At 39.5% G+C, this 26650-nt stretch overlaps 4 protein-coding genes and 1 long non-coding RNA gene across 5 annotated transcripts; 4 read left to right on the top strand and 1 right to left on the bottom strand.

Moving 5' to 3' along the window:
• Positions 1 to 1688: 1688 nt before the first annotated feature.
• Positions 1689 to 2988, top strand: LOC6043673 (chromatin-remodeling complex ATPase chain Iswi). Its single transcript, XM_001861267.2, has 3 exons — positions 1689 to 1739; positions 1957 to 2217; positions 2926 to 2988. Exons 1-3 carry the CDS (start codon positions 1689 to 1691, stop codon positions 2986 to 2988), a joined length of 375 nt encoding a protein of 124 aa, XP_001861302.2.
• On the top strand, positions 2080 to 9555 carry LOC6043675 (chromatin-remodeling complex ATPase chain Iswi). The gene is given in 3 exon segments (XM_038253258.1): positions 2080 to 2217; positions 6316 to 7460; positions 7463 to 9555. Coding segments are annotated over 2 exon segments (2679 nt in total). The 5' UTR covers positions 2080 to 2217; positions 6316 to 6433; the 3' UTR covers positions 9115 to 9555.
• Positions 9556 to 13980: 4425 nt separating this feature from the next.
• LOC6043676 (proton-coupled amino acid transporter-like protein pathetic) lies at positions 13981 to 19874 on the top strand. The gene is made up of 6 exons (XM_001861270.2): positions 13981 to 14174; positions 14385 to 14453; positions 18445 to 18595; positions 18660 to 18781; positions 18844 to 19383; positions 19437 to 19874. Exons 1-6 carry the CDS (start codon positions 14131 to 14133, stop codon positions 19846 to 19848), a joined length of 1338 nt encoding a protein of 445 aa, XP_001861305.2. The 5' UTR covers positions 13981 to 14130; the 3' UTR covers positions 19849 to 19874.
• A 267-nt stretch (positions 19875 to 20141) lies between these two features.
• LOC6043677 (proton-coupled amino acid transporter-like protein CG1139) lies at positions 20142 to 23338 on the top strand. Its single transcript, XM_001861271.2, has 6 exons — positions 20142 to 20754; positions 20834 to 20905; positions 21919 to 22191; positions 22246 to 22572; positions 22629 to 22841; positions 22897 to 23338. Exons 1-6 carry the CDS (start codon positions 20702 to 20704, stop codon positions 23306 to 23308), a joined length of 1350 nt encoding a protein of 449 aa, XP_001861306.2. The 5' UTR covers positions 20142 to 20701; the 3' UTR covers positions 23309 to 23338.
• LOC119767801 lies at positions 22105 to 23712 on the bottom strand. The gene is made up of 3 exons (XR_005277713.1): positions 23358 to 23712; positions 22266 to 23298; positions 22105 to 22187 (listed from the first exon to the last, which is right to left on the bottom strand). It is a non-coding gene; the product is annotated as an uncharacterized LOC119767801 (long non-coding RNA).
• Between the last annotated feature and the right edge of the window lie 2938 nt (positions 23713 to 26650).

Here is a 26650-nt window from a genome sequence, read left to right as displayed (position 1 = left end):
CATGCGCATCCTTGAAGTTACCAGCGGAGTTCAGCACCGTTTTTCCATGTGTAGAAGGACTCTCAAAAGAGGGCCCGGAACCAAAACCCGCCGAAACAAAAACGCGGATACTTTGTATCATGTACTTGAGGGTTTATTTATGAAAGTTATTAAAATAATTCACATAGTTCTTCTTGACAACTCCTCGTCCTTCTGGATGGTTTTCTTCAGCTCCAGAATGGCCTTTTTCAGAAGCTCCTTCTCGTAGGCGTTCACCTTGGGTTGACCAATTTTCTTCTCGAGATTGTGTTACCCAGCAGCAGCGGCATGGAGAAGTAAATGTCCTCGAAAATATCCGAGCGTACGTACGCACACTCGATCACGTTCTTTTCGTCATTCATGGCACGGTCCAGGGCGAGGGCAAAACGGGCCTGGCGTAGGCCATCGAGAACGTGGCCGAACCGGCATCGGCCTCCTGAATGTGTTCCGTCAGGGCGGCAATCTTATCCTGGGGAAGCTCTGGGATGCACTGGGATGATAGTGTCGCCGGAGTGACCACTAGTAAATCCCGCTCTTTCACCAAACAAATATTGCTGCACAGCTGATTGACTTCTTCGCAAGCTGCTACCTTGATTGCAAAGCAAAACAAAAATAAACAAGATGCGCGCGTAAATCAGCACAAAACGAAATCGAAAAAGTCAGCGCTGCCAGGTCGATCTGTCATACGAGGGGCTAGCCGATGCGGTTCACCGTGGTACCCGCGGTTCACAGCTTATGAGTCATACTTTTTTGAAAATTTTGTTCGGAGTGTTTAGTCTTTAATTAGTCTATGATATAGCTCTGAAATCGATCTATGAAATTCATTCCTCATTTAGCTGTGAGGATACAGTCACAGGAATCCTCAAGACAAACATCAACATCCAGCATCGAATCGTCAAAATCGCTAGTTCAAGCAAATAACTTCAACTTCCCAACCCAGTCAGCTGAGTCGGCAAAGTAGTAAAACAACCCGAAAATAGAATTGAGAGAAGCAGAAGATTGAAAGCAAGAGACAACAACATTTTTGCCTCTCCATTTTTTTGACATTTTGCAGGGTTGAAACAACAACAGTAGGGGTCCAGCTGGAAATCAGAAATATAAAGTCCAAATTTGGTTGCAAATCTGCTGCAAAAGCGCTGTTAGTGCAGATATGAAAACTGTTTAGCCTTTGCTCGCAGCTGTTAAGGCGCTGTTAGTGCTGTACAATGACATGATTTAGTGCTATTTGGTTACTTGGGGTGCCACGACGTCAATACCAGGCAATTAATATTTATTTACAGTATTTTTAAAATTTCTATTTATTTATAATTTTATGTATTTATTCAATAATTTTCTGTATTTAAATCAATGAAAAGCAAGAGATTTCAATTCTACCCAAAACTGGGTACATCTCATACCAAGCACTTCCACCATCCATCGCTGGCATCACTGCCGAAAAAGCTCCGCGCTCGCACGCAAGCTGTCAACGGCAGCGGCGAGAGGGAGAGAGAGAGAGCGCTACGTTTTCGGCGCAGCCAACGTCAAGAAAATAAAAGTGCGAGAAAAAGCATTCGCCGCGCTCTTTTTCCGAACCCCGAACAGAGTGTTTGTGTAAAATTTGTGACTGCCGTAAAAATCGCTGTTTTTCGCTGATAATTCCCGCGGATTGTGGTTTAAAGTGCGCGTAAACGATGTCCAAGGAGGAGGAGCCCATGGAGACGGCGGACACGAATGAAAATTCGGTGAGTTTGGTGGGGAAATTTGCTTCGCAAAAATGGCCGATTGTGAAATGGGTCTCTTTTTTGTCTTTCTTTTTTGTTGGAGGGTGGCAAAGGACGCTTCTCTTCGGCTTGTGGGCCGAGTTTGTGGGCGGGAGGGGTAACGGCGCCCGCCGGCGGTCAGGCCAGCTGATTCTGACTTTGTTTGTTTACATGGGGTTTTTTGTTTGTTTGTTTGCAGAACGAGTCCACCTCGGACACGACGTCGTCCCACACCAAGGAACCGGACTACGATGCCACCCTGGAGACGGATCGCAGCAAGCGGTTCGAGTTTCTGCTCAAGCAGACGGAAATTTTTGCCCATTTCATGACGGCGGCGCCGACGAAGAGTGCCGCGAGTCCACCGGCCAAGGCCAGCGGAAGCAAGAGCAAGAAAAAGGGGGATAAAAAGGAGGAGAGGACAAGGACAAGAAGGCGTCGACGGGGAAGGAGATCCGGGAGAGTAAGTGGAAAACGGGGGGATGATGGTGGGAGGGTGGAACTTCATGACATTGGATTACGTCTCACTCGAAGGTTGCTAAACTTCATTTTTTGTGTTTTTTGAATTTCCAATTTTAAATTTTTGGACGTTTTGGAATATTTCTTGCTAAAGATGTATTCAAAAACCAAAAATTAGTTCTTTGAAGTAGTAACTGTTCAAAAGGGCGAAACCTTGGATGTAAACAAGCAGCCTATTCCTTTCTTACTGAAGGTGAACTGTAACTAGAGCAAGTGGGATAGATTGTTTGTTTACATAGAATGAAGATTTACTACGGGAATATACCGCAAACATGCGCTTCCCGAACACAGATATGAATTTCAAGTACATAGAAACCTTATGATATACGCGGTTGGGTGTCCCCTTGGTCATTTGCTGTGAGTTATGGATTGCCTAGACCTCTTTCGCAGAGACGCCGCGAAATTTTCGAGCGTGTTCACGCTAGAAGATCTGCGACCAGAACAAGTCACCGCCGCCGCCAGCCATGTCCCTTTAAACGGTCTGGCCCTGAACAGCATTACAATCGATCGCTCCAAGATTCTGGAAGCCGTTGCCAAGCTCAAATTATCCAACACGTCAGGCCCGGACGGAGTCCCATCGATTGTCCTGCAAAAAATGCATCGACGGACTTCTGGAGCCTCTCCATCTCCTCTTCAATCTATCCCTCACTAGTGGACCATTTCCGAAGCTCTGGAAGCACGCATTCATGTTTCCGGTACACAAGAAAGGCGATAAACGAAACGTGGACAACTATCATGGAATATCAGCACTGTACGCCGTTTCGAAACTTTTCAATCTAGCATTTTCAATCTAGATCAATCAACAATTCAATCTAGAAAGGATAGAAATCGGTGGGACTCTCCTTCGCTGGTTCCAGTCCTATCTGGCCGGCCGGAAGATCAACGTCAAGATTGGAGACTGCTTGCAGGGTTGTTACGGACGGCGCGGATCGCGCGGATGGCGCGTTTCGCGCGGATAGCGCGGATCTGGCGCGGATTTGCTGGCTAATTTTGCTCAGGCGCGGATTTCGCGCGGATGGCAATTTTGATAAATAAATTAATTAAGAGAGATAGAATTACTTTCAAGTTATTAAGAAAAATATTATCAGGAATTACGATAATTTGTTTTTTTCCTTTGAGTGCAAGAATTTCATAATTTTTATTAATTAATTTTTCTTCTGAAAATGTTTGTTTGTATTTTCTTAGTACGAAACGTCGAAAAATGAAGATGAAGATTATGTAGAAATTATTTTTTATATGTTTCTTTTAATTTCTTAACATCTCCGGCTCTGAATATTTAATTTCTTTTGAGTTTTGAGTAATGATTTTTAACCTTATTTATTTTTAATTTTATACTGGATTTATTCAATTTTTAATTTTGTAAATCAAATATTACAAACTTTTCCCGAAGATATAGACATTAGAATGTGTAACAAAAACTATTATTGGGGCTTGTTCTGGTGGGCGCCAAATATGAGCTTGATAGGACGCAACAGAAGCTGGCCTCCACTTACGAATTTTGGAATGGAATTTAATCGGTAGAAATATTTTTTTTTCTAAATTTAAACATTCTTGGCGAAAATAAAAAGATCAGAACATTCCAAATTCAAAGCTTTAGAAATTGAAAAATTCGAAAAAAAAATTGTTTGAATAGTTTTTATTATAACAAAAAAAAAAAAAAAACAAAATACATATCAATTTTTTTTCGATATTTCTAAAATCGTAGTTCAAAAAATCTGAAATTTCGAAATTCAAAATTTTGGCAATCTGAAATTCAAAATACCAAAAATTTGGGTAATCGAAAATTTGAAGATTTAAAAAAAATCAAAATTAAAAAGTCAAAACTTTCAAATTTAAACAATATAGAAAAAAATCTCAAATCTAAAATAATTTTAGTATTTTTAAGCTTATTCTAAAATTCTTAAATTTCTAAATTCTAAAACCTTAGATTAAATTCTTAAATTCTCAAATTCTTAAATTCTTAAATTCTTAAATTCTTAAGTTCTTAAATTCTTAAATTCTTAAATTCTTAAATTCTTAAATTCTTAAATTCTTAAATTCTTAAATTCTTAAATTATTAAATTATTAAATTCTTAAATTCTTAAATTCTTAAATTCTTAAATTCTTAAATTCTTAAATTCTTAAATTCTTAAATTCTTAAATTCTTAAATTCTTAAATTCTTAAATTCTTAAATTCTTAAATTCTTAAATTCTTAAATTCTTAAATTCTTAAATTCTTAAATTCTTAAATTCTTAAATTCTTAAATTCTTAAATTCTTAAATTCTTAAATTCTTAAATTCTTATATTCTTAAATTCTTAAATTCGTTAATTCTTAAATGTTTTTATTTTTAAATTCTTAGTTCTTAAATTATTAAATTCTTGAGTTCCACAATTTTTGAAGTCCTATTTTATGTAAGACTTTCGAAATTTAAAATTTTATCATATTATTATTTTAGATTTGGATTTTATTTTGAGGTTACATTTTTGAAGCTAAATTTTTAGGTTTTTAAATATTGTATTTTCTTTTTTTGAAGATTTTTTTTTCATGACCCTTGCCTTGACCGTCTCTTGAGGATTTTTTTCAATGGATATTTTGCTTTCATTCTTTTGGAGCCTTTAAACATAAAACAAGTTTTTTAATCAAATACTTTCTGAATTATTTTTTCTTCATTAAAAAATAAAATTTCCTCAATGTTGGTCGCGATAATTTTTTATATGGTGTGGATTTCGCGCAGTTTCGGATTTTAGGTCGGCGCGGATTTGGCGCGGATTTTTTTTCGACTCTCCCGTAACTACCCTGAATTTGGATATTTTTTTTTAATTGTGTTTTGAAAACGCATATTATTTATTATTTATAAACTTTTTTAACCTTCTCCTAGTGGAAAATTGTCCAAAGAATCCGAAAATGCATTCCGTTTTCCGATTAAAAATCATGTTCATTGAGAAAATCAAGACACTTTGAGAAGTTTAAAAAAATGACTTTTATCAACATTTTCTTAACTATATTTAACTAACTTTTTAAACTTGTCAAAATTTTATGAAATGTTCTTCTTGAGGTACTTTGAACACATCTCTACCACGGTCAGTATGTTTCTAAACCATTCCTCCTTACGTATTTTAATTGTACTCTTCATTTTGCGGAAAAATCGTAAACCTATCAAAGTCACCCCGGCTATCAAAGTCACCCCGTTTTACGGTACTAGTCACTTTAAGTCTATATATCATTAGCCTAATCTTTTTTGAGTTTATTGCGAATTTATTTATTTGAATAATTCTTTATCTGTCCATTAAATTATCATTACTACAATCTAAGCTTGTTTTTTTTTATCTTTATTTATTAACTATTGTCTAATTTTACATGTACTACATCCTGCTTCTCATTTTTATTCTCTAAAATACAATCATCATTCTCTTACTATTGATTCTTGATTTTTATTTATAAAATATATTCTCTTTTACTGTCTATTGTTTTCAATCTTCACCCTTTTCTTCTAACAAGTGAGGTTTGAGCCCTTACTCAATTTAACACAAACATTACTATTGTACTTTTGGTAAACTTTATAACATGCTTAGGAACAAAAATTGTAACAAAACACCGCGGCAAAAGAAATAGCAACATATAATCACGACTCAACACTAGGAAAGATTTTAGGAGAAAACAATACAATGCAAGCTGTTAGACACACTTTAAATGGTTAGGCGCTTATACTTGCATCAAACCCTACTTAATGTACCACCCCGGCCGAGTTAAAATGCGTAACCGGAAAAGAAGGTGTGCATGCCTGGCACGAACACTCAAAGCGTGTTCTAGCGTGTTGCTCGTACTGACTCAGAGCAAGGGTGAGATGTAGGTGTAAGGGCAGTGCGTGTTCGTCGGGAACCTGGTGCATAAGATCGGTTAAGGCCCGTTCTTACACTGAAAATTGCGAAATTGCGAAGTTTCTCTACTCGTTGGTGTACTTGGTTCAAGAAACACTCCAGATTATCCAGCATCATTCAAACACGACCACTTATAAGGCTTTAAATAGGTATATTTCCAATAATTTTTTTCTTCTTTTACAGCCACCGCCATCGCAAGACCGAACAAGAGGAAGATGAGGAGCTGCTCGCCGAGACGAACGCCAAGGCCAAGACGGTGTTCCGCTTTGAGGCGTCCCCGCCGTACATCAAGTTTGGCGAGATGCGCGACTACCAGATTCGGGGGCTGAACTGGATGATTTCGCTGTACGAGAACGGCATCAACGGAATTTTGGCCGATGAGATGGGTCTGGGAAAGACGCTGCAGACGATTTCGCTGCTGGGGTACTTGAAGAACTTCCGGAACAATCCGGGGCCGCACATTGTGATCGTGCCCAAGTCGACGCTGCAGAACTGGGTGAACGAGTTTGGGCGGTGGTGTCCGTCGCTGCGGGCGGTTTGCCTGATTGGTGATCAGGAGACGAGGAATGCGTTCATTCGGGATGTGTTGATGCCCGGGGAGTGGGACGTTTGTATTACGTCGTATGAGATGTGTATTCGGGAGAAGGCGGTGTTTAAGAAGTTCAACTGGAGATATATGGTGATTGACGAGGCGCATCGTATCAAGAACGAAAAGTCGAAGTTGTCGGAGATTTTGAGGGAGTTTAAGACGGCGAATCGGCTGCTGTTGACGGGAACGCCGCTGCAGAACAACTTGCACGAGCTGTGGGCGTTGTTGAACTTTTTGCTGCCGGATATCTTCAACAGCGCTGAGGACTTCGACTCGTGGTTCGACGCGAACGAGTGCATCGGGGACAACACGTTGATCCAGCGGCTGCATGAGGTGTTGAAGCCGTTCCTGTTGCGTCGGTTGAAGAGCGAGGTGGAGAAGCGGCTGCTGCCGAAGAAGGAGGTCAAGATCTTTGTGGGGTTGTCCAAGATGCAGCGCGAGTGGTACACGAAAATCCTGATGAAGGACATTGACATTGTGAACGGTGCGGGGAAGATGGAGAAGATGCGTCTGCAGAACATTCTGATGCAGCTGCGGAAGTGTACCAACCACCCGTACCTGTTTGACGGAGCGGAACCCGGTCCACCGTACACGACGGATTGGCATTTGGTCGAGAACAGCGGCAAGATGATCATTTTGGAGAAGCTGCTGAACAAGCTGCAGGAGCAGGGCTCGCGAGTGCTGATTTTCAGCCAGATGACGCGCATGTTGGACATTCTGGAGGATTACTGCCACTGGCGGGGTACAACTACTGTCGGTTGGACGGTCAGACGCCGCACGAGGATCGTACCAAGATGATTGACGAGTACAACGCCGAAGGCAGCCAGAAGTTCATCTTCATGTTGTCGACCCGCGCCGGTGGGTTGGGTATCAATTTGGCCACGGCCGACGTGGTCATCATCTACGACTCGGATTGGAACCCGCAGATGGATCTGCAGGCCATGGATCGTGCCCATCGTATCGGCCAGAAGAAGCAGGTTCGCGTGTTCCGTCTCATTACGGAGAACACCATCGAGGAGAAGATTGTGGAGCGGGCGGAGATCAAGCTGAAGCTGGACAAGCTGGTTATCCAGCAGGGTCGCCTCGTGGACAACAAGGTCAACCAGCTGAACAAGGACGAAATGCTCAACATTATCCGGTTCGGCGCGAATCACGTGTTCCAGTCGAAGGACTCGGAAATCACCGACGAAGACATCGACCACATCCTGCAAAAGGGTGAAGCCAAGACGCAGGAGCAAAACGAGAAACTCGACAAACTGGGCGAATCTTCGCTGCGCAGCTTCACCCTGGACACGGAAAACCTCGAAAACCGTTCCGTGTACCAGTTCGAGGGAGAAGATTACCGCGAGAAGCAAAAGCTGCACACGCTCGGCTCGTGGATCGAACCGCCCAAGCGTGAACGTAAGGCCAACTACGCCGTCGATGCGTACTTCAAGGAAGCCCTGCGCGTCGCTGAACCAAAGGCCCCGAAAGCCCCGCGTCCCCCCAAACAACCCATCGTCCAGGACTTCCAGTTCTTCCCGCCGAGACTGTTCGAGCTGCTCGACCAGGAAATCTACCACTACCGCAAGACGGTCAACTACAAAGTCCCCAAGAACATGGACCTCGGCCAGGAAGCGACCAAAGTTCAACGCGAAGAGCAACGCAAGATCGACGACGCCGAACCACTCTCCGAGGACGAAATCGCCGAGAAGGAATCTCTCCTGACGCAGGGCTTCACCAACTGGAACAAGCGCGACTTCAACCAGTTCATCAAAGCGAACGAAAAGTACGGCCGCGAAGACATCGAAAACATCGCCAAAGAGGTCGAGGGCAAAACGCCCGAAGAGGTCATGGAGTACAGCGCCGTCTTCTGGGAGCGCTGCCACGAACTCCAGGACATCGAACGCCTGATGGGCCAGATCGAGCGCGGCGAGGCGAAAATCCAACGCCGTGCCTCCATCAAGAAGGCCCTCGACAGCAAAATGTCCCGCTACCGGGCCCCGTTCCACCAGCTCCGCATCGCGTACGGCAACAACAAGGGCAAAAACTACACCGAAGAGGAGGACCGCTTCCTCGTGTGCATGCTCCACAAGCTCGGCTTCGACAAGGAGAACGTCTACGAAGAACTGCGCACCGCCGTCCGGTCCGCGCCCCAGTTCCGTTTCGACTGGTTCCTCAAGTCGCGGACGGCGCTCGAACTTCAGCGGCGCTGCAACACCCTCATCACGCTGATCGAGCGCGAAAACCAGGAACTCGAGGAAAAGGAACGGCTCGAGAAGAAGAAAAAGACGGGCGGCGGCGGTGGCGCCGGTGGAGGTGCGCAAAAGGCCGCCGCCGGCAAGCGGAAGGCCGAAACGGCGACCACGCCCAGCGACACCAACAAGAACAGCAAGAAGAAGAAAAAAACTTAAGCTAACCTTTTACCTTTTATCACTGTGACAAACATTCGTCGTCGGTTATCATTGAGATTGAGGCGCGCGCGCGCGCTGCACGTTGCATTCACTTTTGTTTGTATGGTTCTTCTTTTTTTTATACAAAACACACAAAAAATACAGCAAACATACAAAATGAGCGTGCACGCGCAGTAATTTATTCCCCCTCGCCGCGAGTATTATTACTTATTTGATGTATGAAATTGTGTCTGCGAAATATTATCTCATGGTCTGAACAGATTTTAAGGTTAGAAAGTTTGATTGAGCAAACACTTGACAGAGCAAAGCGGAACATGAATCTTGATGCTTCGTCTTCAGGTCGATTATATCCTAAACATACACCTATCACTATCATAATGTGGCTCCATGAATAACCGATTTGAAAAGCTAATAAAGTATCCAATTGCAACCAAAAAATCGTAATTTATTGTTTTTGTTTCTTTGAAAAGTCCCTTGAATCTCACAACTGCGTTCCCAACACGCCTCTAGAACGTATTCGCGGCGTGATGTTTTCTTTCTCTAGCGCATCACCTTCCTTCTGGATTTCGGTTTTCCAGATTTCCAGCACTTTTTTTTTATCCTAGGTAGCACGCCCATTAACGGCAGTCTCAGAAGATTCTTGCGATCCTGCTTTAGTTTCCATCTGTATTGCAATCGTTGTGGAACATGTGTGGAAGTGCAAAGCGGCTCAGCAAGGCAGTCGCACTTACTAGTCTTTCATCGCTGACCGGAGTTATCAGTGTTGGGCGAGATGAAAAATGAAAGAAAAGAAGGTAATTCGCTCCGCTAACCTTTCGCCGTTATCCTGGTTTGAAGGCTGCCAGATTCTCTAGCTTTTTTCCGGTAGGTTATTCTTTAAATGGAAAGTAGGCTTAGATTTCATTCGTAAATTCGGTTCAATCTAAAACAAAAAAAAAAGACCAAAAAGGATTTTGTTTCCTGGTTTCTTGTTGTTTGAGGAATATATGTTTTGAACATTTCTTTCACCGAGCTCCAAAGAGTCTGCCGATTTCTTGGTAGGAATTTACAGACGAGTACTGTGCCATGGTGTATATTGAGTAGCTTATGCTTATCGACTGAGGTAATCATTTAGTAACGTCATTCGGCTAGCAGTCAAAAATTTGCTAAGTATAAGATTCTTGAATCTGATTAATGTGTTCGGGAAAGGCTGCGCTGAGCCAATCAGCATTAGCTATTCTTCAGTAGTTTTATGTTGAATTTTGGTGCTTAAATAAATAAGTGCTATAATAAACATGTTTTAAGATGATTATTAAAGTCTTCCCCTTTCTTTTGGTAGGTTAAACGTTCGATGTGACTTTAGATAGGGCTTTAGAATGGGTTTAGACCAACTATAAGGCAAAGGCAAGGGAAAAGGTCTTATAAAAGACGTCAAATAACATCACCATACTGAAAACGACGTTTGAATTCATTGTTCATTGTTTTTTTTTTACTACCCAGGTTACTATACTACACTGAAAAAATATTATGTTTTCAGTTATGAGCAATGTAATTAGCTTATATCTGTAAGCCAATCCAATTGAAATGTGGTCAAAGACAACATTATGGGAAATCGGACGAGCATTCCGGTAAAAATATTTTCGAGGCAGAAAAATTAAGTCTGTCATATAGAAATCGCCAAAACCACCAAAAACCTATTTTTTCAACATTTTTATTTTTAAATCCGCTGTAACTTACGACAATAGTCAATATGGAGACTTTTATGTAAAATTGTCTGGAAAATCGACTCTCGTGTTCGGTTTTTGAAAATTTTGACGTTTAGAGCACTTTTGAAAAAAAAGTTTCAGAAAATGATTTTTGTACTTTTTAGGTGAGTTGCTCCATGCTGCATTTTTCGTGAGTCTTTTTGTAACATCTTAAACTGATTTCACAAAAATTTTGAACAAAAAAAAAATCGTGGGCTCATCTTCAAATTTGACTTTTAAACTTAAAAATAAAAAAATCTCAATAAAGTGGGTTTTTTTTCTTTCAGTGTATTTTTTTCGGAAAGCCCGTCAAATTTCCTACAAGTTTGTCTTTAACCAATTTTTGATACGATGCAACGGTTTAGAGTTACAGCAATATTTGAATTACGAAATACAAAAATACTTAAGACACTTACGCCGTTCTCAAATGTCACTATCGAGTGTAAATGACTCTATATATACAAAAATGGCTTATATAAGCGTAGGATAACATGTCTACAAAGTTTCATTGAAATCGGAGAGGGTTGAGAAAAAGTACCTAAAAATCCTGTTTTAGGCGTTTTGGACTGAAATTGCTCGTTTGAAAAGGAGCTATTACGAAGGTAAACAAACAGCAACGGAACCTTCAAATCATTTAGAGGCTTGGTCAAGGCTTGGTGGTGGAAGTTTTAAAATAAAATTCATTTGGGGCAGAATGGACCACCCTTTTTCTGCCTTATAAAAACAATCAAAAGTTATGAAATTTGGATTAAATGGATTATTTCACTCCTGATAGCAGCACAAATCACGCTTAATGCAACATTAGTTCGTTTTTTAGTAGTTTTGTTAAGTCTTTTTTTTTATAAAAGTGATCAAACTTTATGAAAACTATGTTGGAAAGGTTACTTCAGTCATTCTCCCTTCAACGTTGTATTACACACAAAAAAAAAATCCGAATGTTACATCATTTATGATGTAACACTTTTGCACGTCATTAAACATTTAAATTTAAATGAAATTTGATGTAAATTTGCAACAAATTATACGTAAAAACATGATTTTACGTGTGATTCAACCGTTTACATCGAATCTCAAGTTTACATCAACTGAGTTTACATGTGATTCATTTTTTCCGTGTCGAGCAAATTCACATATTTTTTTCTGTGTAGACAAAATGGTTTGTTTTCTTAAAAAAGTAAAAAAAAGTTTAAAATTGAATTTACGAGCCATGGTTTCAACATTTGAATGAAAAAAGTGTTTTAAAATGCATTATACACCTGTCCAGTTTGTTTTGCAATCATTAGTTTCCAAAATATCTAAATATTGACGAAATATTTATTTTTTTCGAAAAAAAAAGTTTTGCGGTGCTGTGCATTGGAATTTCATTAAAATTCAAAATAATTTTAATCCCGTCCAAACATGCTAAATATGACCAATGCAGAAAAATGTATTTTTGGTTGTTTTCAGTTGATTTAGGCCGATGCAAATATTTAAAAAAGATTTTGTCCTTCGGCCCTGGCCGAGGTCAAGGAGGGGGCAAAAATAAAAAATATAAAAATTTAAATAACAAGACATAGTCTTCACATTTAAATGAAAAAGTGTTTAAAAAAGCATTTTACACTAGTTCAGTTGTTTTGCAATCATTAGTTTTCAAAAAATCTAAGATCTGTCAAAAACAAAAATTGTATCGAAAAAAAAGATTTTGCATCGAAATTTTCAAAAAATCTTAAGATTTTTTAATAAACCCAAACATGATTTTAAACGCAGGAGAATGTATTTTAATTAGATTTCAGCGGGTTGCACTTGAATTTTCATTGAAATTTTGAAGTTTATTGTTAAATTTTTTTTTTGCCCCCTGATTTTTCGGGCCTATTTTGAAGGGGGGGGGGGGGGGACAAAAACTTTTAAAAATATTTGTACCAGCCTTAACTTTTATTTTCATTAAAATTTTGAACTTTTTTGAAATTATTTTTTTCCCCTTTGATTTTTCGACATAAACTTTAAAAAATATTTGCAACGGTCTAACTGAAGTTGAACAATTTTTGCGACCAATATTTCGATTTTTTGAAAAATTCGAATCGATCAAAAAAATCCTACCAAAGAGACAGATTTTCGAATTTTCATAAATCATTTTTTTATGGACAGCTGCCAAATTTCTATGGAAAATTATATGGACAAACTAATGATGCAAAATGGCTTCTTTTGGCATACCGAAGGCACCAAAAAAGTTTCAGCCGGATTAAAAAATACAAAAAAAAAATCGAATGATCGAAATCTTAGAGAATTGCTCATATCCAAAAATTATTCGGAATCGGAGATATGATTTTTTGAACATAAAAACTGAGTATTTTCGACGCACCGCGCGCACAAAAGCGGGAAAATGACGAAAACGGGTAAAAATCAACTTTTTTCACAAAAACATCGATAACATGAAAATTTAAGGGATGACCTATCGAGAAATTAAAATTGAGAGTGTGTGCTTGCAACATAGAGTTAAACTTTTCGAAGTGCCATGGGAACCTTCACAGCAACTGCACAGAAAGTTTAACTCCATGTTGCACACACTCTCACTTTTAATGTCTCGATACATGTTTGGGTACCAAAAGTTGCGTCTTTCAATTATGAAAATTTTGCTACCCAAACATGTATAGGTCATCGCTGAAATTTTCATGTTACCGTAGTTTTAGTGAAAAAATAATATTTTTACCTGTTTTCCAAAAGCGTATTTCCAAAAGCAAACCTTAAAAAATCATGAAGTTAAAACAACAAAATATTTTTTTGATTCAAACCAGCTTGATTTTTCTGCGTGAATAAGCGCAGAGCTTATGTTTATAACGCTTATTAAAATGGATTGGATATTGGATAATCAAGGCATTGAGATTTTTTTTTTATGGAAAATTGTTCACACGTGGTTTATGAATGGTCCCTAGTAACTGCAACGTTAAAAACATGGCATAACAATACATCACAAAAGTATCACAAGATAGCACAGCTGCCTAGAAAAAGGGTAAATCATGACATGTTATAAACAATGTTGTTCATTCTCAACCAAAAACAAACCGCCAATCGATTTCAAACTTATCACCGTCACAGACAACGATTGGCCTGATGTTCGGAGGATTTAAAAATCAAAATTATCTTAGCCATGCGCGGACACCCCAGATGTGTCCACTTATTTGCGGAGATTGTCGTTCGCCTGATTCAGTTGATTCAGTAGCCAGATTGAACCCGTTTGTGCAACATCGCAGACTGTGATAGTTGGTATAATATATTATGTCAAAGATTGAGATTTTATGATCGAGGGAAATTAAGCATGAATTCTTCGTTGGAAAAGCTGGAAGAAGTTCGATCAGATGGGTAAGTAACGATTTAATGTTAAAAGTGGCGCATTCTGCTGCAAACGAATTTAAAAAAAATGGCTGCTCATGAAACTTGTTTATTTCAACCTGTTTCGAGAGGATAATAAGAGGGTTGGATCATTCAAGGTTCGTTCCATGCAGAAAAGCTTGGTGTACAATTTGAGGAAGGTGAATGAGGACAACGTTAAAGTTATTGTTTTATTTTTAGCAACATTGCCACAAATGATGAGGATGATTATGATCCATTCAAACACCGGCAAACTCGGAAGCCCAACACGTAAGTATAATTTTAACCGATCTGTTGGTTTGAAACTCTTATGCAATGGGCCTCCAATGCCAAGCGTTTTAATTATGTTTTTGAAAAATAATTGTTTAAATTTCACTGGAAAAGGACATCGATTGAAAGTCACTATCTACTCTGCCGATTTTTTACTGTGGAATTGACTTAAAACTCAATGTTAGAAACTGTCCATACAAATATGCTTTATTAAAATAATCTTTGATCTAATTGTTCAAAAATCTTTATTCTGAGAACAATTTACACCCTGGATTAAACGACAGATTTGGTATCTCTGGCAAAATTGTAGGTTATCAATGTCTTTTTGAAAAAAGTTATTTACACTCTCAAATTTAAATTTTGATTTGACTAACTAACTAACTTTTTGATTAAGTAGGTTTAAAATAGATGTAAAAACAATACTTTTTTTGGGTTTATCTCAAAATCGCCCAAAATACATATGGGACGGACTAGATAAGAGCGGCAGCTTAGGTCATTGAAAATTTGGTTTCGAGTCGTTGTTCCCTCCTTTAAAATTTCCTCGAAAAATCAGAGTGCAAAAATTATTAGTGCTAAATTTATATTTTAATTCGAAAAAACTTGCACAATCGATTCGAAATTATTTTGAGCTTTTTATTTATTTTTGTTCTGGAGCCACATATCAAAAGTAAACACTTCAAAAATATATTTCCACGAATTTATTAATATTTAAAAAAGAAAAAAACATCATTGCTGTTACAGCATTTTGCGTTCTTTTTGTTTCAAAAATATAAAAGGCTTGAAAATTGCATCGACATGAACAGGATTGTGAATTATGAATTTTGAAACAAAAATGTCAGAGTTTGTTAAATTAATGGAGCATAAGGTACCGTCATCTGGGGCGAATCGGAACTACAGTCTGAATAGGGACAGCAGTGTTTGATTTTGACAATAGTTTGGTTTATAAAATTATTGATTCATATTGCATTTTAAGCTGAATTCGAAGCACGAATCAAAAGTTTTCACATTTTATGTGAAATTTGTACTGAAAATGCCTTTTAATTTGAAGATTTTTTAAATTATATTTCATAAATACATAATCTTTATTATTTGGGTAATTCTCTACCAACTCACACGAAATCGGGAAAAGTTGCCCCGACCCCTCTTCGATTTGCGTGAAACTTTGTTCTAAGGGGAAACTTTTGTCCTTTATCACGAATCTGAGGTCAGTTTTTTTTTTATATCTCGTGACGGAGGGGCGGTACGACCCCTTTAATTTTTGAACATGCGAAAAAAGAGGTTTCTATAATTTGCAGCCTAAAACGGTAATGAGATAGAAATTTGGTGTTAAAGGGACATTTATGTAAAATTGTACGCCCGATTTAATGGCGTACTCAGAATTCCGAAAAAAAACGTATTTTTCAACGAAAAAAACACCATTTTTTTTTAAACTCTGCCATTTTCCGTTACTTGACTGTAAAAAAAATTTGGAACATCTCGTGTTAAGGAAATTTAGTGTACTTTTCGTCATTTTTGTGAATTTTGCATTTGTGTGTGTGTGTGTGTGGTCCAATCCAATACCCGCTGGCAGGCAGCGAAATTATTGGAAAGTATAGTTTGTATCAGACTTGGTTTATACAACATATCTCAGTCCCGGGTGACCCAATGACCCATTTCAGAATGGCAGAGATCCTAGCGGCCCAATTCCGAGGTCATTGGGCATTGTCTGCCCCCCCCCTGAACATAGAGCAAGAACCAGACGGGTTCTCGAACTATCTTTAAACTTCCAATCCCATAAGGCAAAACAGGGATCAGCGCGTAAATAAATAAATGGCATTTGTATAACACTTCATTATTTTTTCCTCCTCCTACGAAGCTCGCACACAAACTGGCCCCGACGCCCGACCAACTCGTTGGATTTTCTTCTTTTTTTCACTCCTTTTTTTCACCAGAGCATGCGCAGGCTTAATCCTGTCATCCTCCGACGAAGCTCGCACACAAACTCATTTTTTGTCAATTTTTCATTTAGAACAAAAATTTTCATTTTAAAATTTCGTGTTTTTTCTAACTTTCCATGGTTATTTTTTAGAGTGTAATAATGTTCTGCAAAGTTGTAGAGCAGACAATTATAAAAAATGATATATAAACAACAACAATTATAAAAATGATGTATAAACATTAGGGTTTGCTCATAAACATCACGAGTTATCGCGATTTTACGAAAAAAGTTTTGAAAATGTTGGTCGTCGTTGATCATGGCCGTTCATGGTCACCCGCGACAGACACGGACGACGAAACAAAGAGAAACGCAAAAAGTAACTTTTTCAAAACTTTTTTTTGTAAAATCGCCATAACTCGTGATGTTTATAAGCAAACCCCTTATGTCTATAATATATATTAAAATTGTTGTAATTGTCTGCTCTACAACTTTGTAGAACCTTGTTACACTCTAAGAAATAACCCTGCAAAGTAAGATAAAACACGAAATTTTAAAATGAAAAAATGTTCGAAATGTAAAAATGACCCTTCTGGGTCAATGTAGATTCGAAAAGTACATTAAATTTCCCTTAAAATGACAAGTTCTAATTTTCTTTACAGTCGAGTAATGGAAAATGGGAGAAATTTTTAAACCTTTTTAGTGTTTTTTTCGATGAAAAATACGTTTTTTCGGAATCCTGAGTACGCTATCAAATCGGACGTCTAATTTTCAATAAAAGTCCCTTTGACACCAAATTTCTATCTCATCACCGTTTCAGGCTGCAAATTATTGAAAAACACCTCTTTTTTCGCATGTTCAAAAATGGAAGGGGTCGTACCGCCCCTCCGTCACGAGATATCAAAATAAGGACCTCGGATTTGTGATCAGGGACAAAAGTTACCCCTTAGGACAAAGTTTCACGCAAATCGAAGAGGGGTCGGGGCAACTGCTGTGTGAGTTGGCGGAGAATTAGCCATTTACAAACTTATTTTACCTCCTCCTACTGGAAAATTGCCAAAAGAATCCGAAAATGTGTTCCGTTTTTCTATTCGAAATCAAGTTCATTGAGAAAATCATGACATTTTGAGAATATTAAAATAATGCCATTCATCAACATTTTCATTATAATAATTTTACGAAAACTTCCACAAAGTACTTTGAACACTTCTCTACCATGGTTAGTATTATTCCAAAGCTTTCAATACGTATTAAATTTGTACTCTTGAGTTTACGGAAAAATCTCAAACCAATCAAAGTCACACCGTTTTACAGTACCTCGCGTCTCCAGGAAAATGAACTGGGATCTCGATTCTATGGAGAAGCATGGTACTTTTAGTTCGAATTACGAACCGAAATCCGATATTTATTTTCATAGAAACATATTCTCAGCTTTGCGCTCTTATGTCCTGAGGCCTTTAAATCAGCAAACAATGTTTTCATTTGATCTGTAAGTGTCTTATGATATGTTTTGATAATGTCTTAGTATTTTTCATTGATAAAACAAACAAATCACTAGAGATGATTTTTGAAAAAATGTAATATTTGTGAAAATTTTCCTAAAACGTCACATTTTGGATCACTTTATTTTGTATAGGACCACCCTAATAGTAAAAGTTATAATTATTTTGGTCAAGGAACTCCGATGCCAAATCGGAGCACTTTTGATCTGGATCCTGCTGGTTTAACATCAAATAAGTTGGTCTAACAATTTTGATCCTTTTGAACCATAGCTACAAATATTGCTTGTTTGGTAAGTGAATTATTTATTTTTTTTTAAGTGAAATTAAATAGTGGAATATTTGTTTTCGAGAGTAATAATCGATTTTATTTTTATTTTTTTATTATAGAAACTTTACCACTTTTGTGGCATTCATGTCTTAATAATCGAATTCATATTAGCTACAACTTTGCTGAAGACACCAAATCGATTAAAAAAATTGCCAGACTTATAGCATTTTTGTATGACCACCCCTCGAATTTGTATGAACATTTGTATGGACGAATAGCGCTGAAAAATTAATTTTCCCAAAACAGCTCAACCGAAACGCTAATCCACTTCATAAAGGGAGCACTTGGAACGGGAATCCTGGCTATGCCATTGGCTTTCAAAAATGGCGGTTTGATATTTGGAGTAGTGGGAACCATCTTTTCTACCATTGTTTACACACATATCGTTCATTTATTGGTAAGAGTTAGGTTAAATGGTTAAACTTCTGAAGATCTTTTGAAGTCAATATGAAAAATTTTAGGCCGGCACCTCACAAAGAGCATGCAAAAGAAGCAAAATACCCGTTTTAGACTTTTCGGAAACGGCTGAGCAAGTCTTAGCTGGAGGACCTCTGAGATTCCGAAGATATGCTGGCACGGCCAAGTATTGCACACTTTTCTAATTTTTTTTGCTGTTTTAAAGTATACCGACTTTATCATTTCCAGAATCTACGTTGACTACATGCTACTGATCGTGAGATTTCTCTCGGTCTCCGTGTACTTGGTGTTCATTGGAACCGCCCTGCGGGACGTGGTCAACTACGAGCTGCAGATCAGCTGGGATACCCGGGTATACATCGGCCTAACCACGATCGTCATCGCTGCGATCACGCAGGTTCGCGAGCTCAAGTACCTGGTTCCGTTCTCGCTGATCGCCAACGTCTTCATGGTGGTTGCGTTTGCGATCTGTCTGTACTATATCTTCAGTGAACCCGTTTCGCTGGAGAACCGCGATCACTGGCCCGAACTGAGCGCCCTGCCAACGTTCTTCAGCATCGTGGTGTACGCGATCGATGCCATAGCGAACGTGCTGCCGGTGGAGAACAAGATGAAAGATCCGCAGCATTACCTGCACGCGTGTGGGGTGGTCAACTGGGCAAATGGAACCGTGACGATCATGTACATCGTGATCGGATTCTTCGGGTATGCGAGGTATGGAGAGGATACGAAGGGATCCGTCCCGCTGAATCTTCCCAGTGATGAGTTGTAAGTTACTTGAGGAACATTTGGGACAAGTTTCTAATTTTGTTAATTTTTAGGTTGGCCAAATCGGCCCAACTGCTGGCAGCACTGGCGATCCTCTTTACGATCGGTCTCTTTTTCTACGTCCCGATCGAGATCTTGTGGAGCATGATCAACGCCAAAATCGATCCGAAACGGCACAATGTGGCCCAAGTCACCCTGAGGTTAGGAGTTGTAGCGGTAATGGCCATTCTGGCGTTGACCGTGCCCCAGTTGGAGCCGTTTATCGGACTGGCTGGAGCGTTGGGATCAGGATCGCTTACGTTGCTGGTTCCGGTGCTGTTGGATACGTTGTTTCGGTGGCCAAACGACTTCGGCTGGATGAAGTGGAAGCTGGTGAAGAACGTGGGGCTGGGGGTTTTTGGGACGTTTGTTCTTGTTGCGGGGACGTGGTTTAGTGTGTTGGACATTGTAGAGATTTATAAATAAATTTGTTGAAATATTTTATGATCGATATTTTTTCTAATCATTACTTACGTTTATATTTTTCTTTAAGTTTGTATAGAAATTTTAACCAAAATTAATAAAATCTTATTAATTTCATTTAAGTACTGACAACCAGGGTTTCCAGATTAACAACAATATTTTTTTTCAACCTGAATTCAACCCAATTGAAAATAATGATTAACGTTAAAGTATAACGTAATGTAATGAAGCACTGAGAAACAATTTATTATTTTTACTCGTTTAATTATTTAAGTATATGGATATGTTTTATTTGTACTACCTAAACCTTGATTAAGTTTCTACCGATTTACCGAACAAACAAATACCACAATATGTCCGAGTATTGGTCCCGCTCTCGTGTCAATTTTGGAACAGACTAATCTAACTCTGAGATAGCGAAGTACCTCATTGTTCTGTGATAGCCGCGTAATAATTGGTTGGTAAACTCTAGACTAGATAAGATGTACTCTGTCTGGTTTGATTAGCTTTTTAGACCTGGAACAGACCCGTTCACTCCCAAACTTGATTAGCCAAGTTAAGTTCTGTGAGTTAAGCTTTTACTTCCACAAACGCGTATTAGTTCAGCACAACCTAAGTAGGCCGTAAACCACCGTGACGCTAACTTGTACGATTGCACCTGCCTACTACAACTGCCACCACAATCAGCAAATGGAACTGTGAGCTACTGAACGTACGAACTTGTGAGCAGAGAGAGAAAACACTCTGATCAGACTTTAGAGGTGCACTCGTCGGGTAGACTGCATGGTGTCTGGAGTTTACTCAGCTAATTTGAAACTCAAATTCATTGCGTTGTGTGGTTCATGTGTAAACTAAAATGAATTCTGAGCAAGAGAAAGTACCCAGCTTCCATATGGTTGCTGGTCGTGTGTGAGTATTATCAGATGTTGCATGGATTATCGGTTTTGGCAATCAATGATATTCATATAAATTTCCGTTTTGATTTTAGGCCATATTCCGATCAAAGTGAAGATGAAGATTATGCACCATTTGAGCATCGCAAAGTCAGTAAGGCTAATTCGTAAGTATTAAATATTTAACTATGGATTTTGTGCCTGTTGTGGCTCCTGTCTCCCAAGCAAGAGGTTCAGGGATCAATTCTCAGTCGGTACCCTTGAAATTTTGAATCAGGAATTAAAATTTGAATATGAACAAAAACGGTAACGAATCATCGAGGTCACACTCACACTTTGAGCTTAAACTCAACTTACTTTAACGAATCATCTCTGCGGTGAACTTTACACAGTAGGCCTGACCTATTTAAAGTTTTTGTGATATTTTAAGTTATGTTATTGCTATGGTGCAAAAATTGAAGATTTTGAAAAATATTGTCCACAGCCTAACACGCAGAAAAATGTTTTGTAGAATCAGCCTGTACGAGGTTTGAATCAACAAAATTTTTGTTGAATATAATATAATCAACGCCGACTTTGCGCTGAAACAAACCTTGATTTTCTCAATTCCAGAAAAGTCTTTTGTTGTTTTGAAAAAGCTGCTTTGACGTTTAGCGTTAATTCAACAAAAATCATGATTTTCAAATCAACAAAACGTTTTGTTGATTCAAATATGCCTTATTTTTCTGCGTGAATATAAAATTTGAGTTCAGCAACTCCATTTTAGCCAAATGGTTGATTGCTACTAAATTACCAAATGCATCTTCAAAATATATTTCATCACCCCAATTATGGTCGCCATCTTGGATCTAATAATTCTAAAGCCTGGTCTACAACGGCAAATGTTGTATCCGACACTTTTGTCCCTGTTTATTTTGCTACTTCGATGTCGGACACAAGTCAGACAGGGATCGCAGTAAGCGATGGCCGATACTTGACAGGCATCTTAGCTGAAAATTGATTGTTTTCGCAAGAGTTTGCGTAAATTTGATTGTTGATGAGGTTAACCTGTTTAAGGGTCACATTCAGACTTAATAATCTGAAATAAGACAAGACATCAAATCTCACGACAATGATAAAAGACAAAAAACATTAAATTAAACATCTATCGCCTAATTCGAGTAAAAATTGCTTTTCACAGCTCTCTGGGCACCCTAATCCACCTGGTGAAGGGCTCGCTCGGCACCGGCATCTTGGCCATGCCGCTGGCGTTCAAAAATGGTGGCCTAGTGTTTGGCTTGCTGGGAATGGTCCTGGTGGCCACCATCTACGCCCACTGTGTTCACATGCTGGTCGGAACAGCGCAGAAAGCCTGCAAGCGGAGTCGCATTCCGGTGCTGGGTTTCGCCGAAACGGCGGAGAATGTGTTCGCCAACGGACCTCCGGGGGTGCGAAGGTTTGCCGGATTCGCTGCGTAAGATTTTCGAATATAGTTTTTAAATTGTACTACTAATCACTAGACTTTCAGCGCCTATATCGATTACATACTCCTGATCGTGAGCTTCTTCTCGATCTGCGTCTACCTCGTGTTCATTTCAACAACCCTGCGAGACGTGCTCAACTATGAGTTCAAGCTCGACTGGAGCATCCGGATCTACATCCTGCTAACGTCAGCCGCGATCGCGATTATCACCCAAGTTCGAGAGCTGAAGTACCTGGTTCCGTTCTCATTGATCGCGAACACCTCGATCATCGTTGTATTTGTCATCACGATGGTTTACGTGTTCAAGGAACCGATCACCTTCGACGATCGACGTCTGTGGCCAGAGGCCACAAATCTTCCGGCGTTTTTCGGGTAATTTTGAGGATATGATCATCATCTAGACTGGCTTACATTCATTTTCATTCTAGTACAGCAGTTTACGCCATTGAAGGCATCGGTATCGTGCTACCCGTGGAGAACAAGATGAAACACCCGCAGCACTTCTTGCACCGCTTTGGAGTCCTGAACATCGCGATCTGCTCGATCACCATCTTGTACAACATAACCGGCTTTTTCGGGTACGCCCTGTACGGAGAGGAAACGAAGGGCTCTATCACGTTGAATCTCCCGAATGATCAAATGTGAGATTCTTCAAACTGCCAACTTCTCAATACAAATACTACCCTAAATCTTCAGATTAGCCAAATCAACCCAACTCCTGGCGGCCGGCGCCATCATCTTCACGACCGGCCTCTACTACTACGTCCCGATGGAGATCCTATGGCGTAAGATCGGACACCGGATTCCGGAGGCGCGCTACAACCTGGCCCAGGCCGGTATCCGGTTTGCCATTCTGGTGGCGAACGTGGGTCTGGCGATGTTGGTGCCCCAGCTGGAACCGTTCATTGGGTTTGTGGGCTCGATCGGGTCGGCTACGCTGGCGCTGATGACCCCGGTGGTGCTGGACACGATCTTCCGGTGGCCGCACGATTTCGGGTGGCTGAGGTGGCAGCTGGTGAAGAATGCGGTGCTGGGACTGTTTGCGCTGCTGATTTTGGGCGTGGGGACGTACTTTAGCATGCTGGATATTATAGCGATCTATGAGTGATGACAAGGTTTAAATAAAATGTTAATGGTAGATGCTAGATTCTATTTACTTTTGTAATTTGACAAATTTATGGTTTTGCTTTTCAATTGTGGAATTCAGTTGAATTGCAATTTTGGACTAGCCACTAATCACTGATACAATTGTTCCTTCCTTTACGAAATCCCCTACAGACCCCACACAACATTATATCTATAAATATCTCAGAGTGTTTGATACGGTAAGTCCACGCCTATTTCCTTCCCTTTCAGAATTATCATTGACAGACCCTAATAATTATAGATTATAAGAAAGAACTAAGTGTTGGCGGTTCAGCAATAAAATAGTCACGTGATGCTAAAGAATGATCGGAGAATTACAGTTTTAACCTTTTTGTATTGTTACGTCTAGTTGTTACAAAGTCTAATGCGCGAATGATTCAGTTTTTTTTTTGAATTAAATATACTTTATTGAATCTTTCTTATAATAATTACATTTGGTTTACATAATAAGTGGTCAGCTGTGGCTCTTCAGCTTTAGTTTGCTTTTCGTGATTTAAACACTGTTCATTTTTATAACTTTAAAAGTATATGATTTATCATTTTTGTAACACTAGGTACAAAGAGGAAAAAAAAAATGTTAAGAAAACATAACCTAACCTACAACTAACTTAAACTTACAATAAACTAAACCAATCCTTGAATCAAGGGGTATTCAGAAATAGCACATTTTTCCCTGAATTTCAAACATTTTTCTTGAATCTTCTGATCCAACATTTTTACTTCTGCTAATTCATGAACCTCACTTGATCTTGTCCAGCCAGGAACATTCAAAACCATTTTGAGTACCTTGTTTTGGACACGCTGGAGCTTCAATTTATGAGTTCTAGCGCAACACTCCCAAACAGGTACTGCATACTCAATAACGGGGTAAATTATTTGTTTGTAAACTGCTAGCTTATTTTTCAAAGATAGCTTTGATTTTCTGTTAATTAAAGGATACAAACACCTGATGAGAATGCTGCACTTGTTCAATATTTTATCTACATGCTGCCGAAACAAAAGTTTCGAGTCAAGTATGAGACCTAAATAGACAACTTCCTTTGACCAGGGTATTGAAACATCATTCATTTTAATCAAAACATCATCCTTTGGGACAAATCTGGCCGATTTGGAAAGTGGAAAAATGATGGTTTGAGTTTTGGCTGCATTTATGCGAATTTTCCAGTCGCCAAAGTATTCGGAAAGAACGTCAAGACCCTTCTGAAGACGGCCAACTAAATATCTGGTTATTTTACCCTTATAAATAACGGCAGTGTCATCAGCAAAAAGTGACAACACACCATTACCAGGAAGAGTAGGCAAATCAGATGTAAAAATATTGTACAGAAGTGGGCCAAGAATACTTCCTTGGGGAACCCCAGCATCAATGTTGAATAATCCAGAAGCAATCCCATTCAGAAAAACCCTGAACGATCTCTCCGAAAGATAGTGCTGGATAATTTTGATAAGATACATTGGAAAACCGTATAAATACAGTTTATGTATCAAACCATCATGCCAAACATTGTCAAAAGCCTTCTCAACATCCAACAAAGCCATAGCAGTTGATTTAGACTCAAGCTTGTTCTGCTTGATGATTTTAGTTACTCTCGTAAGCTGATGAGCAGTATTATGTCCCTTTCGGAAGCCAAACTGTTCATTCAAAATTATATTATTATCGTTGGTAAAATCCAAAAGCCTTGAATAGATGACCTTCTCAAAGAGTTTGGACAGACTACTCAAAAGACTAATGGGACGATAACTTGTTGGCGATGTTGGATCTTTTGAGGCTTCAAAATTGGTATGACTTTGCCCAGCTTCCAATTGGTGGGGAAGTAACCAAGTTGCAAACATTTATTGAAAATATTGGCTAGATGTTGAAAGAACTGATCACTCTGTTTTTTCAACACCAGATTAAAAATGTTATCAAAGCCAGGAGCTTTCATATTTTTCATTTGTTTTACTGCAACTTTGACTTCCTCACCAGAAACATGGGAATCTGCAGGAAATTCAAAGGTAGAGTCATTGATTGTTGAAATACTATTGGCAACTGATGTTTCTTTACGGCTGGTCATGGAAGCGCCAAGATTATGTGAACTAACAAAATGAAGCCCAAGTGCATTTGCCTTTTCCTCGGATGTAATCAAAGGAGAATCCTCAACAATAAGAGGAGGAATAGGCTTTGGTTTGTTTTTAAGAACTTTTGAAAGTTTCCAAAATGGTTTTGAATAATTCCCAAGCTGGCTTACATGTTTTGAAAATTCTTGATTTCTGATATTGTCAAGTCGGTCTTGTATGATTTTGTTCAAATTGTTCACTGAAATCTTTTGTCATAGTCCCCAGTCCGTTGATATTGTCTCCTATAAACATTCCTAAGTCTAATCAAGTGTTTAGTATCTACGTCAATATCAGTTACCTTAAAATTAACAGGAACCTCCCGAACGTTGGCAGCCTCTGCTTGGTTGATAGCCTGCTGGATCACCTCCAGCGAACGATCAATATCGGCAGAAGTTTCCGGGTGTTGATCATAGTCGATGTTGCTGTCGACCACTTGCTGAAACTGCTGCCAGTCAACGTTGTGGTAATCTTTCCGGGTTGGTTGCCGCTGCGGAGTAACGGAAGCTCCAACCTCCACAACCACCGGATAGTGATCAGAACTCAACTCTTCAAACACCTCAGGATGAGCCACGTTCTCAGCCATATTGGTAATGAAGAAGTCGATGATTGAGTGATTCCCAGACCGAGCCACCCTCGTTGGACGATCCGGACTCACAACGTTGTAGTATCCGTTTTGCAGATCGTTGTGCAGAATCACTCCGTTCCGATTCCTCCTGCTGTTGCCCCAAACTTCATGCTTCGCGTTGAGGTCACCAGCGATGATGTACTTTGCGCTCCGCCGTGTCAGCTTCTGGATATCGCTCTTCAGTTTTGCTGCTGAACCATCTCTGGAATTCACCTGACGTGGGCAGTATGCAGCAATGAAGAGTACTGGGCCAACCGAAGTGGGAATTTCCACCCCAACGGCCTCGATGATGTCCAGCTTGAAGTGTGGCAGCCGGCGTGGCTTGAGATCACGATGAACAGCGACAAGCACACCTCCTCCTCCAGAGGTGGTCCTATCGAGCTGCGTCGCGATCTTGTAGTTTTGCAGATAAACTTTTTCACCGGGCTTCAGATGAGTTTCCGTGATGGCAGCTACGTCGATCTCCTTCTCGCGAAGAAAATCCACCAGCTCTAAATTCTTCCTCCTAATGGAGCAAGCGTTCCAATTCAGCAGCTTGAGGGACCTACGATCCATACTGGATGACGAACGAGGTCAGCACTT

The sequence above is a fragment of the Culex quinquefasciatus genome, chromosome 2 (assembly GCF_015732765.1).
Source record: "Culex quinquefasciatus strain JHB chromosome 2, VPISU_Cqui_1.0_pri_paternal, whole genome shotgun sequence".
Classification (NCBI taxonomy): Eukaryota; Metazoa; Arthropoda; class Insecta; order Diptera; family Culicidae; genus Culex; species Culex quinquefasciatus.
The sequence above is the reverse complement of the archived record's forward strand: the minus strand, read 5'-3'. Positions and strand labels throughout refer to the sequence as shown.

What these genes read in the sequence shown, in the direction of transcription:
- LOC6043673 (XM_001861267.2), top strand. Translation starts at nt 1,689, where the DNA reads ATGTCCAAGGAGGAGGAGCCCATGGAGACGGCGGACACGAATGAAAAT. An exon ending in CGGACACGAATGAAAATTCG is followed by an intron (nt 1,740 to 1,956) that starts GTGAGTTTGGTG and finishes GTTTGTTTGCAG; the next exon opens with AACGAGTCCACCTCGGACAC. An exon ending in GGGGAAGGAGATCCGGGAGA is followed by an intron (nt 2,218 to 2,925) that starts GTAAGTGGAAAA and finishes ATCCCTCACTAG; the next exon opens with TGGACCATTTCCGAAGCTCT.
- LOC6043676 (XM_001861270.2), top strand. Translation starts at nt 14,131, where the DNA reads ATGAATTCTTCGTTGGAAAAGCTGGAAGAAGTTCGATCAGATGG. An exon ending in AGATATGCTGGCACGGCCAA is followed by an intron (nt 18,782 to 18,843) that starts GTATTGCACACT and finishes TATCATTTCCAG; the next exon opens with AATCTACGTTGACTACATGC. An exon ending in AATCTTCCCAGTGATGAGTT is followed by an intron (nt 19,384 to 19,436) that starts GTAAGTTACTTG and finishes GTTAATTTTTAG; the next exon opens with GTTGGCCAAATCGGCCCAAC.
- LOC6043677 (XM_001861271.2), top strand. Translation starts at nt 20,702, where the DNA reads ATGAATTCTGAGCAAGAGAAAGTACCCAGCTTCCATATGGTTGCTGGT. An exon ending in CATATGGTTGCTGGTCGTGT is followed by an intron (nt 20,755 to 20,833) that starts GTGAGTATTATC and finishes TTTTGATTTTAG; the next exon opens with GCCATATTCCGATCAAAGTG. An exon ending in AAAGTCAGTAAGGCTAATTC is followed by an intron (nt 20,906 to 21,918) that starts GTAAGTATTAAA and finishes TGCTTTTCACAG; the next exon opens with CTCTCTGGGCACCCTAATCC.